Raw genomic sequence first — 14,640 nt, forward strand, 5'->3', positions numbered from 1 at the left:
ACTAGGTTGATCCTCTAGAGTAGGACCAACCCTATCTCATCCTTTCGAATGAGTGAGGTGAGTTGAAGTCACTCGCTTTCAAACCACCTCGAAAGAGTTGGACATGAATGTCCAATAGAAGCCATGAAGTCAGCAACCGTGTTGGCTTCACGAAAGCAATGTTTAATTATCACTTCATCGAACAAATGAAGGTTTAATTTCACATCCTTGATAATATTAGAGATTTCAGGAATTTGCCGAGTACTACGAAATGAGTTAATAACACATAAATTATCACCCCCCACAATTAACTGTTATGATATTCCTAACTGTTTAGCAGCTCAAACACCTTCTTTTAAAGCGAGAGCTTCCGCAACACGAATACTATTAGATCCTAACATAAGGACTTTACCATTATGATCTCTTATACAATATCCTAAAGCAGCTTTATTGCCTTCTATTGTCGAACCGTCAAAATTTAGCTTTAGGAAATCGTTTATAGGTTTCTCCCACCAGATTTCTTCCCTACTAGAATTGATTTTAGTTGACTTGTCTTTTTCTGGATTGTTGAGATCTTTATATGTCTAGTCTCATTCCAAATCTTAACGCTATTATTACATAACATAATAATTTTGCTGATATTGAAATGAACATTGTTAAAAGATAATGTCATTTCTATAAAACCATGCATTCCACCAAATAAAGATAATTTTAATGAAATCATCTTTTGGAATTAAATCTTTGAGATAATTGAGTTTCATAAGAAAACTTTGACTTATAATATTATCATAATTTGACAAAATAATTGAACTTTAACTTTGCCATGTTTAACTTATATGGAGTATCTATCATACACAATGTATACAGTTTTAAACTATCTGATAAACATGATTAGCTTATTTTATGCCAATGAGCTTTATTAAAATTTTGACCAAAAAAAAATGAGCTTTATTAATAATAGACAAGATAGATCCACATTTTGGAAGATTATTTGATAAATAGAATATCTATCATGCATTCATATAGAATGAATTGTCAAATTTATCACAATGAATTGGTTACCATACGCGACCGTCTAATATAAATTTACCAGGGTGGAATGGGTAATTGATGCAAGCAAACGCTTAATTTAACATAGTGGAATGGGTAATTGGATCAAGCTTATGTTGGATGAACTTATCATTCTCTCTGTCCTTTACATCTCGGGTTCACGAGCACGCGTGAACACCCCTATTAGATTAGGACTGCTAGAGTAAGCATATCATAAGACAGAATAGTCGAATAGACAAGATTTTTACTCAATGGAAACACAATACATCAAAAATTTACACGGTCACATATCACGGCATGGTTTCAAGTTTCAACAGACAATGCAAAGCATTTGCTTCGCTTAAATTGAGAGTTCACAAGTTCAATTCGCAATTTTTTCTTGAAACGAAGTTTAATTTGCATTTTGTCTGCTGCGTGATACAATGCAGACTACTATCCCATAGCATACTTCTGGGTCCAGCTCCTTGCAGTCGACTCATACTTGGCTCTGTCGGCCTTGTACATGTGAGCAATCTCGGGTACAAGGGGATCATCAGGGTTTGGGTCCGTAAGAAGAGAACATATTGAGAGCAGTACCTTTAAAATGAAACCAACAAATATCAGTAATCCGGATTCAGGAGTACCCTATAATAAGAATTGCGCAAAGACTGACATCGGAGCCTAAGCACAGTACCTTAGAAATGGTCAATGCCGGACTCCACTGCTCCTTAAGAATGTCGAGACAGATGCTACCATTGCTGTTGATATTTGGGTGGAAAACTTTTGTCCTGAATGCAACCTGCAACACCGCAAGGATATAAATTTTGAAAAAAAAAAAACAACCGACAAAACTATACCGAGAAAAATAAAAAATCAAGGAACGCAATTGAAAACTACAGGAGTAAAGAATTTTATCTCAAAACAGCGTGCTTCAAATTCGATACTCAATTGAAAACTTCGCGAGTAAAATGTGTATCCCAGACGAACGGCCGAACGCCACAACATTGATGAAAACATGCAACTTTTACGGACCAATACGAACCCATTTTCAGACCTTAGTCTCCGCCTTTCGAAATAAATAAAGAGCCTCCAGGCAGTTATTTCGGAAAAAGCTACACGGATCTCTTAGAATACCATGTATTTTAAAAAAACCAAAGAGAGTTGAAAGTCGTACCTTAGGTGGTTTAAATGGATAATCAGGGGGGAAATGGATAGTCACTAGAAATACTCCCCCAGCATATGGGCTATCTGAAGGACCCATTATTGTAGCTTGCCAATGAAACATGTCTTCTGCAACAGGGCCTGTAATACAAAAAGACAAAATCGAAAAACATGTTTTTGTCAGATCAACTAAACAAAAGTTCGTCCACGTGAAAAGTACAGACAGTAAAGGATATTTTGTCACATACTACCATGGAGGTAAGCTAACCCACTCCCACAGTTCAGCCAATAAGTATCTATCGAAGTACAATGCAATCTATTGAACCCCAAGTAAGTTGATCCAATCTCAAATTTACATGATTAAAGTCTGTTTAAGAGGATGGCCACTTATAATTGTCACACACATGGCTAATTAAGCGTGGAGGCGTTATTGGGTTCATACTGAGCTCTGTCATTGAATTACTACATCACTTCTTCGATGCGTGAAACCCCCACCCCATGGCTAATTAAGCATTAAGGCGTCATTTCACACAAATTTCAGTTCAATTGATGCAAGTAAACATCAGTAGCTACAAATAGGAAAGAGTGATGGATCAGCCGCCAATATAACTACACACTCACAATCCAAAACCGCAAAAGAAAGACAACACACTCAGGATCCATAAGCTACATGAATAAATACTTTGAAAGAAGGAAGCTCAATGGGAATGTTGAGGTGTCAGTTCACTAAGGTGGCGGGGTTGAGATCGACAGAGGCGGGGAGTATTATTTTCGATGGGAATGTTGTTGAGGGTTCGGATTTCTTCAGATATCTAGGATCTATTATTCAAAAAGATGGGGAGTTAGACGGAGATGTGGCTCACAGAATTAAAGCGGGATGGTTGAAATGGAAGAGTGCTTCAGGGTTTCTATGCGATAAAGATATGCCTCAAAGATTAAAGGGAAAATTTTATCGCACGGCAATTAGGCCTGCCCTACTTTACGGCTCCGAGTGTTGGGCCGTGAAGCATTGTCACATTCAAAAGATGAGTGTGGCGGAGATGCGCATGTTGAGGTGGATGTGCGGACATACAAGGAAAGATCGGTTAAGGAATGAGGTGATTAGAGAAAAGGTAAAAGTGGCGCCAATAGAGGACAAGATGATGGAAAACCGACTAAGATGGTTTGGCCATGTGAGAAGGAGACCTATGGACGCACCAGTTAGGAGGTCGGAGACTTGGAGAACAGAAAAAGGTCCCTAGAGGCGAGGGAAGACCGAGACAGACATGGTTGAGAGTGATAGAGCACGATATGAGAGTTCTGGGGCTTGAGGAGAGTATGGTGACGGAGAGGGCACAATGGAGGGAAATGATACATGTGGATTTTTAGTATTTGATGTTTTTTGACAGATTTAATGTTTTTTTATTTAATTTAAAGAAATTAAATAATTTATTTTCTCTCCTTTATTACACTTTTTCACCAACCACTTTCTTATAGATTTTACCTGGTTCATTCCGGATCCTTAACTCTATTTCGATCTTTAAAAATCGTTTTAATCTTTTCTCTCGATTTAAATTTTAAGTTTTTATAAAAGAAAGACGGAATTCGATTTTAAAACCCCTAAGTTTACCTTGACTTTCCATTACATTTTCGTTCTTCCTTTTTGTTTTTCATCTTCCCTTTTTTTATTCGCATTTTGAGGCGTGCGTTCACCCATGGACGGTTCGAAAGGATGATTCATGTCAGCCGACCTCAAATCATTTTGGGATTAAGGCTCTGATGTTGTTGTTGTTGTTGTTGTAAAGAAGGAAGCTCAATAAACATTATAGACCATTCATGTTTAAGTCCTGCCAAAACAATGAGGATCCTCTGTCCCACTTTTGTGTCACACACTTGTTGCAAATAAAAAATACACAATAAATATGGTAATGTGTTGATGTGTCGAAATGTGTACGGGGTGGGACACGTAATGGGAGCCCAAATGGGACCGAGGATCCTTACTGCTGCCAAAATATGCATCCTCTATGCCAATTAACTCAAATTTGCAAATCTATCAACCTTAAACTATCCTTACTTCCATCCTCTCACCACTTACTGCTTCAAATACACAGTCCAACAAATCCTACATCATTCTCTTTACGAAAGACGGCAAATTTCGCTCCATCTTAAACAAACACCCCAACAATCGAGTAAATCTCATATAAACTATAACTCCATACAAAGATACACCATGGATCTACCAAAGTACACACCTTTTATCTCAAATCACTCTAATCTAACCCCATCTTTACAAAAATAAGCAAAATCCTACCAATTAATCAAACTCGCTAACAGTAAATACCAACCAAATTAATTCCTCGAACCCGATTACGAGTATTCGCTAAATCAACCTCAAATTCTCAACAGCTAACAAAAACAACAACAACAGCAACAACAGAACCTCAGTAACAAAATAATTTCGGGTCGGCTAACATGAATCATCATCTGAAACCATATCCGAATGAACCAAACAGCTATCTATGTTTTTGCATGATTAATCAAAATTAACAAATTAATCAAATCAATCACATGAAAAAACCTCTAATTTCTCTAATTTAAGAAAATAATCAACAAATCGAGTACAATTAAAAATAAAAATACCAGCGCTACAGGAAGTAGGAGGATCTTTCTGAAGATCCTTGAGCTCCTTCAAGATTCTCTTGGACGCCATGGATACACCGCCGATAAATCAAAACCTAACCCTAATTTTTTTCCAGATGAATGAATTAATTGAGCAATCGATGAAGAAAAAGAGGAGTAAAATTAAATTAGGGGAAAACGAGGGATATATAGAGGAGCAATAGGGGCTGCTGGGAGAAAGCAGCTTATTGTTTACGCGACGATGAATATTTGATTATTATTGATATTGAATATCTGTGGGGTCTACTTTTCTGGATTCCATTTTCCGATATTCTTCCCCCTTTGTCTTTTTTTTTCTTACCATAATTCTAACTTAAGAGATGACTATTTATCTTAAATCTTAAAACGAGATACTATTACATATATTGGTAATATTTTTTAGGCAGTTAATGTATTATATAACATGTTGTATATACAACTTATTCATCTTTGTTGAGGCTTTTTATTCTGAAAGTTGTCGAAACTTTATTAACAAAATTATCGAGTTATGATCTGAAAGTTGTTGAAACGCGAACAAATAATTATTAAGCTCAATAACTTCGTAAAATAGCTCAATAATTTGAAAAATAACTCAACAACTTTTGTGTGAGAGCTCGATAACTTTGACGCGGTTGTACATAGCTCTTATACAACCAGTTGTAGGATAGTATTTGTGTTTTTTAGGCAATTTTCATGTGATTTTATATGTATTTTATTCGGCTTAAGTTTAAAGTAGGAAGTGTCCGTCTTAAATGAGAATTTGAGTTCTTTTTAATTGGCATAAATAAATTCCCGTCTAAAACGAATATGAATATATAGTCGTGTTTAACTTAAAACGAAGTATACAGTTGTCTTATTTATAAAGAAGGGTGGTATTTGACCTATTTTAATTTTATAATGAAATATTTTCGTTTTAAAAGATATCAATTGGTTAATTGGAAAGGGATGACTAATTCCTAATTTAGTGATGTGACTTGTGAGATGAGATATGAATCATATGATTATATTGATCTTGTGAGGACTGGGGATATAATGGAATTATTGATTTTGGTGGGTGGTTTGGGATATTTTTGTGGGACTCATTCGATGTTACGTTGATAATCGTTGGGATGATGTGATAGAATAATGATAAATTTAGGAGGTATTTGGTTGAAACATTTGAAATGGATTGGAATGGATTTAAGTTATTTTAATGTTTGATTGAAATATTTTGGAATTAAGTTAAATATCCGATGAATTCTAACTTTGTTCCAACCCCTTGTAATCTTATGCCCGTCTCTCCCCAAATTTCTAACTTCATTCCACCTAATACGTACATTATTGTTCTCCATTTCCGGATTAAACCAAACAACTATAAACATGTATTCATTGGAGATAAAATTCATTTCATTCAATTCCTAATGTCTAAACCAAACAACCCCTTAAGAGTTTTAGACCTAGTATATGGGTAATCGAGTCGGGTGTAAATCTGGTCCGTTCAGGTCAGGTTATTTCGGATTTGTAAGAAATAGCTCTAGTTGAGTTATTATTAAGTTGTTTAGGGATAATGGTCAATGTGAAATAATAAACATTCGATCGGGTCATTTTGTATTAAGGGTGAACCTCCAGTCCTCGTTTCAAGAGTCGGATCGGGCACGGGTCCTATAATTCGGATCGGATTATTTTTATCAGGTATAGTAATAATGTTTAATTGAAATATTTTTAAAAGAAAGTGTATAGTTATTTTATGTTAAATTTATTTGTCGAGCTATGAGGCTTCCAAATTACCCATGGATTAAGAATTAATTAAGATGCACATTGCACAAGTGCCATAACGTCTTTTTTGAGGCACACAATTTAAGCTTGTGGGAATCAAGGTTATAACAAGTTTTAATAAACACTTCCAAATGAAATTTATGAACATTTTTTCATTTGTACATCCCTTCAAACACGAAACTAAATGACACGAATGCATTTCAAATACTGTTCTTTTTTTGGTGCTAATTTCAAATACTATCCTAAGTGTTAGAAAAGTTAAAGTTCAGAGCATCCCCTTTATTATTACTACTAACTAAAAGAACAAGAATTATCAATAGTTTTCCCTATAAAATGGATTTGGCCGATTAAGGAAAAAAGACTCTGTTTTTTATTAAATTATTATCTTTTAATTAAGATATAATCTTTAAGCATTATAATCTCTTTTTAACTAAATTATAATCTTTTAATAAAAATGAAATAAAACCTGTATAAATCTAAAAATATATTTCACTTCGCTAATAATTTGATGTAATCTTCTACTGTACTCTTTTGTACGTGGATAGGGAACCGAGTAGCACATATGATAGCTTAACTTAAGTCGCTTAAGTTCTCTCTACTAGAGTTTAAGTTGATAGTTAATTGGATGAAAAAGCTAATATCCTAATTTTATTTCGCATTCCCTTATATAATAATAAACATCCGAATTCTCTCTCAAAAAAACAGTAAATTCCTAGACTGGATTAAAATTATCAGCCCCTTCAGTTCACTAACTCGACAAGTGGAACAAATTTGATTAATGAATTAGGTTAGTGAGATTTTCTAAACCGACGGAAAAATCACGCTATATCATAGAATCTGTAAAGACATAAATTGTTTGCGCTAGAATAATCAACAAATCAGAGTGGCGCAGCGGAAGCGTGGTGGGCCCATAACCCACAGGTCCCAGGATCGAAACCTGGCTCTGATATTTAGAGAAAGCTTCCACCCGCTTTTTTTTTTTTTTTTTCCCCAATTCCTTCGTCAGTTTTTTTTACTGCACATCTTTTCGTTCTGCAATTCTCCTATTCAGTAATTTCCACTGATCGTTGAGAGATTTTGTTTAAGCTATGTCAATGTAAAACCGACTCGTTTAACGGAATAATTCCACGGACCTACCGCCACACACATAAAAACCATGTTAAATGGGAGGTCTGAATAAGATTATTACGAAACCATGTCGTATAAGAATCTCTTTTAACTAACAATTCTGAATATCAACAAACATTTATTCAGTTTCTTACAAGCACACCAAGATTAAGCTTAAAGATCTCCAATATACATCTGTCTCTTCTTGTATAAAATACTGTAAACTGGCCATATCTCGGCACTCTGAGATCTAATAAAAACACATCAGCTCTGCCATGAGAAAGGTTTATAACTACAAATTACAGATTGGAATTCGATTCGTCCCAATTATTCTGCCTACACCAAATCACAATATAGATAGTTAGCTGTAATTTTGGGCGTTAAATTGTGCCAAAATTACGTCTCTATGTTTTCGTGACTTTCAGGTTTCTTTGTTTCTCAGCCTGCAGCCACAGCATCGGCTCTCGGTTTTGCGCTCAGTAATTGATGGAACTTAGACCCACCTGCTGACTTCGAGCTTTTCTCATACATATCGGTCCCTTCCTCGGAGTTTTTACTAACAGAGCTCGAATTGTTGACCCTTGAAAGTAAGTTCTCGGTGCTGTCAGTAGGGTTACGTTTAATTTCGACCACATTCTCCTCTACTTCGGACTGCAAGTTTTTCAGTTTCTCCTGCATATGCAATCACGTTATGAGCAAAACTAGGACCCGAAATGTAAAAAGGAATCTGAAAAAGGCATCCGAGAGGTGTTTTTTCCGGATTAAATTTAGTCACAATGGCAGATGCTAACCGATTTTTGAGCCCGGCTCATGAGTATCGTCTTCTAGTAACTTTACGAACTAAGTTGACTAACGTGGCACCTAATTGAGACTATGACTCCCTTTTTACAGAAAGAAAACTAAGTTGCGTTATTGATGTGAAACCTAATGTCATCAAAATACATTTTAACCAAAACAACTTATAATAGTGCCTTATATTTCAGGCCATAGATCTTTGTCAGTTGTATTGTCCAAGTTTTTATTGCTAGTGCTATCAGTATGAAACTTGTCCGCCTCGTCTTGATTATCTGGATCTTTGTTCTAAGAACAAATCATGTAAAAAAAAAGTCGGCATGGTCTGCGTAATAACATTAACATCTGCCAATATAAAGAAAGTATACAAGAGGTTCTGATTAAATGGTTACCAGTAGTGCAGCATTCTCGAGACGGAGTTTATTTGAGTTCTCAGCAAGTTGACTTATCTCCGATTTCAAAGCAAAATTTTCAGCATTGAGGCAATCTACTCTCTTTCCAAGTTCTTCCGCCTCAGCCTATATTTAGCGAATGTCGAATAAGAGATTTAACAAAGAATTATGAAATTTACAGAGCCATGCTGGAAGAACTGAAGAAGTATGCTTACCTGTTTCCTCAACCTTGATCTTCTTGCAGATTCTCGATTAGATTGTTTCCTCCTCTCACGCTTCATCTCCCTCTCATTCTGTACCATGTGAGAATTAGATACTAAATTACTAATGCAATTGAATACTATAAAATTTCAAAAACACTCAAGACTAGCATGCGCACTTGCCTAAATGTCAAAATGTACGTCTGGTATAAGTCCCTTTCAGCTTAAGTTTTACACAGATAAATTCATTTCTAAGCTAAATGGTTAGTGGAGTAAAAAACAAAATTGGTAAACTTTTGCTAATAATCAACCATTTCTTAAATTTCAGATCATTTTGTAGCAACTAACAAGTAAACCCCCCCTACCCCGCAATTTGCGGGAACAGTTGAAGCATTGAGATTGTGTTGTTTTGCAACAAGTGACCAATTAAGTTTAGGACTGAGATAATGTTGTTGTTGTGGTGGTGGTGGTGGTGGCTGTTGTTATGTAACAAGTTACCAATTAAGTTTAAATGATATGTAGGTCCGGCCATCATTACATTTGACTGTTACATAAGAGCTTGCGAATTCAAACATCAGATCCGTTTAGACTTTAGAATAAATCCCAATCAAGAATCAAGAAATGACAATAGGACCGGCTAATACTCGATTACTCATTGGCTTACTTGTATCCAAACGTCAGAGGACACGGCAGTATTAGAAGAAGAAACAGTGGCTGAATTCACTTTCACGTCCATGGCAGGATTTAGCAACTCCAATGCAGTGGACGCAGTAGGAGTAATAACAGTTCCCACCACATGTCCTGCTGCTGCATTTGCAGGATTAATAGGATGCCCTAAAACTTTACTAGTGAAAGAAACAGGGAACTTGCTTTCAGCTTGTTCATCTTCACGGCCATCACCTGAGAGAAAATTTTCACTCACTTGAGATTAAATAAAACAATACACCGAAGGTTAAAGGTATGATTAACATGATTAGCACAAACAAAGAGGCCTCAGCTTCACATAGCTAATTTATCTGAATTAGCGCTAAAATGTTTTGGCAAAAAATAGTTGACAATGTCTTATACTATTCTTACCATCAGTGGAGGTTCCTTCTTGGCTTTTTTTCCTCTTTTTCTTATCAGCCTGGCGCAAAAAAAATTATATCAACATTTACACGAAAGCTAAGAAATTATGCATGAACGAGGTATAAATGACTACAAGAAAATTGAACATGTCCCTTACTTCCTCAGTATTCCCATCACTTCCGCCACTAGAACCTTCTGTTTCATCACTGTTAAGCATCATAAATATGAATTTTAATACCATCCTCAGGTTATATAATTATTGGGGAACCAAGAAATCTCACGAAATTAAATGTTATTCCCTAACCAAGAAATTATAACAACTTCATTAGAATTGCATAGAACTGGGTTGCATACCTCTGTGACATATTCTCAGCGCTACCTTCAACCTTTGCATTCACATTGTTATTGCCAATTGACATTGCAAGACCGTCAAACCCCTTCAGCCTTTTCATTAAACCTTTGTCAGCATTTCCAGATGACTTAACAGGTGTGTCGATGCTCAAAGGAGTACCAGCCTAAAGAACAAACAAATATCTAGATTTTAGTACTATACATCTTCTGCTGACAATGGCAGTCGGTAAATCTTGACATACAAACGGGAGGACTTGAAATTTTGACAAAAAAATTAGGTGCAGGGCTTGAATATTGGAGATTAGGCTTAAATCTTGCAGAGTGTGTATAGTAATATTAGTATTACTATAGAACACATACGGAGTAATTTGCAAGGGAGGGGAGTCTACCCAACCCTCTTATCTGAATCATGCTACAAGAAAACATTTTGAAAAACCTATTTTATGTTGGTAAGGAATGATTCGAAAGATTTGATGGGTGCCAACTGCCAAGTCGGAACATTTCTCGTAAACATCAAAGAAGAAAAAAACATTATCAAACTTAAATCCATACCAAAGGTTCATTGACAGCTGCTTGGCAATTTGCAGGCGTTCCCTATAACAGAAAAAAGGATACAGATGAGCTTAAGACTGGTCACGTTCAAAGATGTAAATTTCACTAGAAAACAAACATTCTAAAATTATGTTGATAAACATATTTGTCTTCAATTCTATCGTTTGCATTGAAAGGCATAAGGTAGCATCTATGCTGTTGGGTCTGTCTAAAATAGAGGATACTGATGTAAGATATTCCTGAGACAATTTTGTAACTGTAGTATGAAAACCAAAACACCATTTTTTCCACAGCCAAAGGGGGTCCGTACAAGGTCTTATGACAACATAACCCAAGCAGAGGATTACAATAGTTAAGTAACTCATCCACTTACAATGTAAAGTAATACACATCAAATTACTATAGAACTAAAAACTTACAAGAGGAACTGCAGGATGTGCATAAACTCCTTGGGCTGCATAGATTGCAGCATAAGGAGCCCCATAAGGCGACATCATAGGCTGAAAAAACCACAACGTTTTGTTAGAAAAGGGGAAAAGAAGACCATAGAACCAATACCAGCAATAAACTAGAAACTACGGCAAGTTTTCATTTTATATAGTAGGATTCGTAGAGATCGCGAAGTTAAGATTAATAAATATAGAATAGAATTATAAACTTCAAATCCTATTGGGACAAGTCAATACGGAGTAGCATTTTTTTTCTCTAAGATATGATAAATACCTGTGGTCCCCACATATAAGGGGGTGGAAGGTGTCCAGAAGCAACGGCTTGGTTGTAATATGGGGGCATGGCAACTCTGGGGCCGTAATATGCCTAAAGTAAAGTCGATAATCAAAAGCTGTTTTAGAAACCAAGAAAAACTGTGGACTTGATTCTCAAAAGATAAACAAAAGCAGCAAGATAGATACCAACTAACCTGCATGGCTGCCCAGTCAGGATAAACATGAACATTACTTTGTTCCTGTTAATCCATAACATAAGACTTAGTAAAGTGAACACCATAAATTCGACACATCTGCTAAAACTAGCAGAAAACGGCAAAAACCCTCAAGATCGTTCAAATGTACCAAATTTGACCCTCCAAAACATACAAAGTTTTGAATGACCCTCCATTTATAAATTTCACATAGTTTGGCTCAAACCCTTTAAACGTACTCCCTCCTATTCACCATTTTCTTCCCTATTTCCTAAAACAGATTATTCGGGTTTTCTTCTCATTTCTTATTTTGAAAACTTTTACTCTTATTTTATTCATCCCTCTCTCCTATCACCAAACCCCATCCAACTCTTTTAACAATATTTTATTACTTTCTTTAATGTTTTGGCCCCACAATTCCTTATTTAACTCCTAATTATTCAAACCTCTCTCCTATCATCAAACCTCACCCAACTTTTTTACTCTTATTTTATTCTCGCCTTAATACCCGTGCCCACAAACAAAGGGAAGAAAATAGAGAATAGGAGGGACTGAGGGAGTGTTTATTTTGACTCGTAGTTGAATATACAAGTTCAACAAAGTTTACAGCAGAACAAAAAAATAATCTCATCTCAATCATTTGTTTTTTTTTTTTTTTTTTTTTTTTTGCGTAAAGGGAGCCACGACGGCAAATATGTTGCTAACACGATTCCAAATCAGACCCTCATGACTATATCACTTAACTACTTAAGCTAACTGACATCTGCTCACCCCAATCATTTGTAAACGAACTGAGCTACGAGAATAATCAGAAAGTATAGGATACAGTGATTCATGAAAAAAACAAATCGTCTTACAGTTCCAGTTGCTGCAGGAGGAGGTGATTTCTCCAATTTAGCCGACTCGCCGTCGCTACCGCCCATATCCGAAATCCACTACTTACCAAATCAAAACTTCCAGTATGATCAACCTAGAATCTAAATATTTATTCAATTATACCAAATTTTAACCTGCAAATCCCCAAATTTTAATAATATAAGAGCTCAGAAAGCAGCAGGTTTAAGTTAGTTACAGCTACAAAACTAATCTCTGCATCATAATAAGCATGATACCAAAAAAAATTAATTAATTAATTAGTCCTCCTATAATTAACCTGAACTGTGAAACTAATTAGCAAATTTTCTAATGATACATATTAATTATTACCTCCGTCTCAGTCATTTGTTTACCTTTAATGAAAATACCGCTTACAAAAATTAATTAACTAATTACTATAATTCCTAAGGTAAGATCAGAAATTCACATAATTAAATTTGTGAGCTAATATTTAGATCCAACTAATTATCACCTACGGAGTACTAATTAAGTTTAATAACCTTAATTACTTATTAATTGTCTCATAAAATGAAATGAGTTAGATCTGCATGAAAATGAGTTGAGACATTTTTCAAGTAAACGATCAATTTCATTAATAATACGCCATACGACATCTATAATCGATATTAAAATTAACAAAAGGTAAATAAATCATAAATAAAAGCGTAATTATAAATTTTTTTTATAAAAGGTTTATATATTTATATTTTAAGTTAAAATGGAGGTGGAAAAAAGAAGAGGGGCAAAAGAGTCATTTAGCAGACCTGACACAGTCACACACATCAGAAAGTAACTAACCCTGACAAAGAAGAAATGACACGGCAACTACAAATCTACATCGAATTGACTAAATTGTCCTTTCTCTCTTTTATTTTCCTCGTAATACACATTTTTTTTTATTATTAAAAAATTCCCACGCAAAATTACTATTTTTATTTTTAAATTCCAAACGACGTCGTTTGAAGTCGTCAATCCTAGAACTAAGCACAGTTTAAAAAAAAAACATAAAAAAAACGTAAACAATCAAATGGAACGGAGGAAGCGGAAATTGCGTACCGAAATACGAAGAGAGGAGGCAAAAGAGAGAGGGGGGTTGAGTTATGGCAAAAAGCTCAGCATTGTTAAATTGTGAGTATATAAATGTTTTTTATAGAGAGAGAAAATGGAGGGGGGGAGGAGAGAGAGTGGGGAAATATGGGGGGGAAGGGGAATGGGCGAATGTGAAGATTTGGAGGGTCGCCAAGTTAACGATTCCACGTCATACTACACGTGTTATTAGGTGTGCTTTGTGCGTAGGTGTACAATAGTATACGTAGAATAGAGTATTTCTTTTTAGGAAAAGAGATAACAGAAATATGCGTATTCTTTTCACGAGTCAATGGGTCTCTTTTGAGACGATTATATCTTAATGTTTAAACTAGTTGAGATTCCGTGTTAAAGCACGGCATTTGTAAGGATTATATTAATTGAGTTTTAATTTTCACATAAATGAGTTGTAGTTATAATAGTATGTTGTAGTTATAATAGTATGTTGTGATGTACTGATTATAATGTTAGTAATATTATAAAAAAAAAAGTTTATTATTCAAAGGAATTTTATATTAAGTTATTTTTGTATTACCTATTTTTATTATTAAAAATAATGATAACATCCTAGATCTTTTTATGAAAAGAATATATAAAAAAGCACAAAATAACAATAATAATATCACATTTTTATATTGGACATTAAAACATGTTAGCTTGTATAGTTGTATAAGATGGAAAGATTAAAAAGAACGAAGTTGACACGTTTTATTTATATAATCACTTGGTTTTTTAC

The 14,640-nt window shown here is 35.0% G+C and overlaps 2 protein-coding genes and 1 non-coding gene across 3 annotated transcripts; 1 reads left to right on the top strand and 2 right to left on the bottom strand.

Annotated features, from left to right (window-relative positions):
* Positions 1-1,253: 1,253 nt before the first annotated feature.
* On the bottom strand, positions 1,254-5,066 carry LOC141604998 (ubiquitin-conjugating enzyme E2 28). The gene is made up of 4 exons (XM_074423616.1): positions 4,789-5,066; positions 2,183-2,310; positions 1,703-1,807; positions 1,254-1,605 (listed from the first exon to the last, which is right to left on the bottom strand). Exons 1-4 carry the CDS (start codon positions 4,856-4,858, stop codon positions 1,462-1,464), a joined length of 447 nt encoding a protein of 148 aa, XP_074279717.1. The 5' UTR covers positions 4,859-5,066; the 3' UTR covers positions 1,254-1,461.
* A 2,372-nt stretch (positions 5,067-7,438) lies between these two features.
* TRNAM-CAU (transfer RNA methionine (anticodon CAU)) lies at positions 7,439-7,510 on the top strand. Its single transcript has one exon. It is a non-coding gene; the product is annotated as a tRNA-Met (tRNA).
* Positions 7,511-7,760: 250 nt separating this feature from the next.
* On the bottom strand, positions 7,761-14,152 carry LOC141604999 (G-box-binding factor 3). Its single transcript, XM_074423618.1, has 13 exons — positions 13,875-14,152; positions 12,800-12,952; positions 11,943-11,987; positions 11,747-11,839; positions 11,443-11,523; positions 11,024-11,065; positions 10,475-10,635; positions 10,278-10,326; positions 10,130-10,178; positions 9,717-9,952; positions 9,068-9,145; positions 8,853-8,978; positions 7,761-8,340 (listed from the first exon to the last, which is right to left on the bottom strand). Exons 2-13 carry the CDS (start codon positions 12,863-12,865, stop codon positions 8,107-8,109), a joined length of 1,260 nt encoding a protein of 419 aa, XP_074279719.1. The 5' UTR covers positions 12,866-12,952; positions 13,875-14,152; the 3' UTR covers positions 7,761-8,106.
* Between the last annotated feature and the right edge of the window lie 488 nt (positions 14,153-14,640).

Source organism: Silene latifolia, chromosome 10 (genome assembly GCF_048544455.1).
Source record: "Silene latifolia isolate original U9 population chromosome 10, ASM4854445v1, whole genome shotgun sequence".
Taxonomy (NCBI): domain Eukaryota; kingdom Viridiplantae; phylum Streptophyta; class Magnoliopsida; order Caryophyllales; family Caryophyllaceae; genus Silene; species Silene latifolia.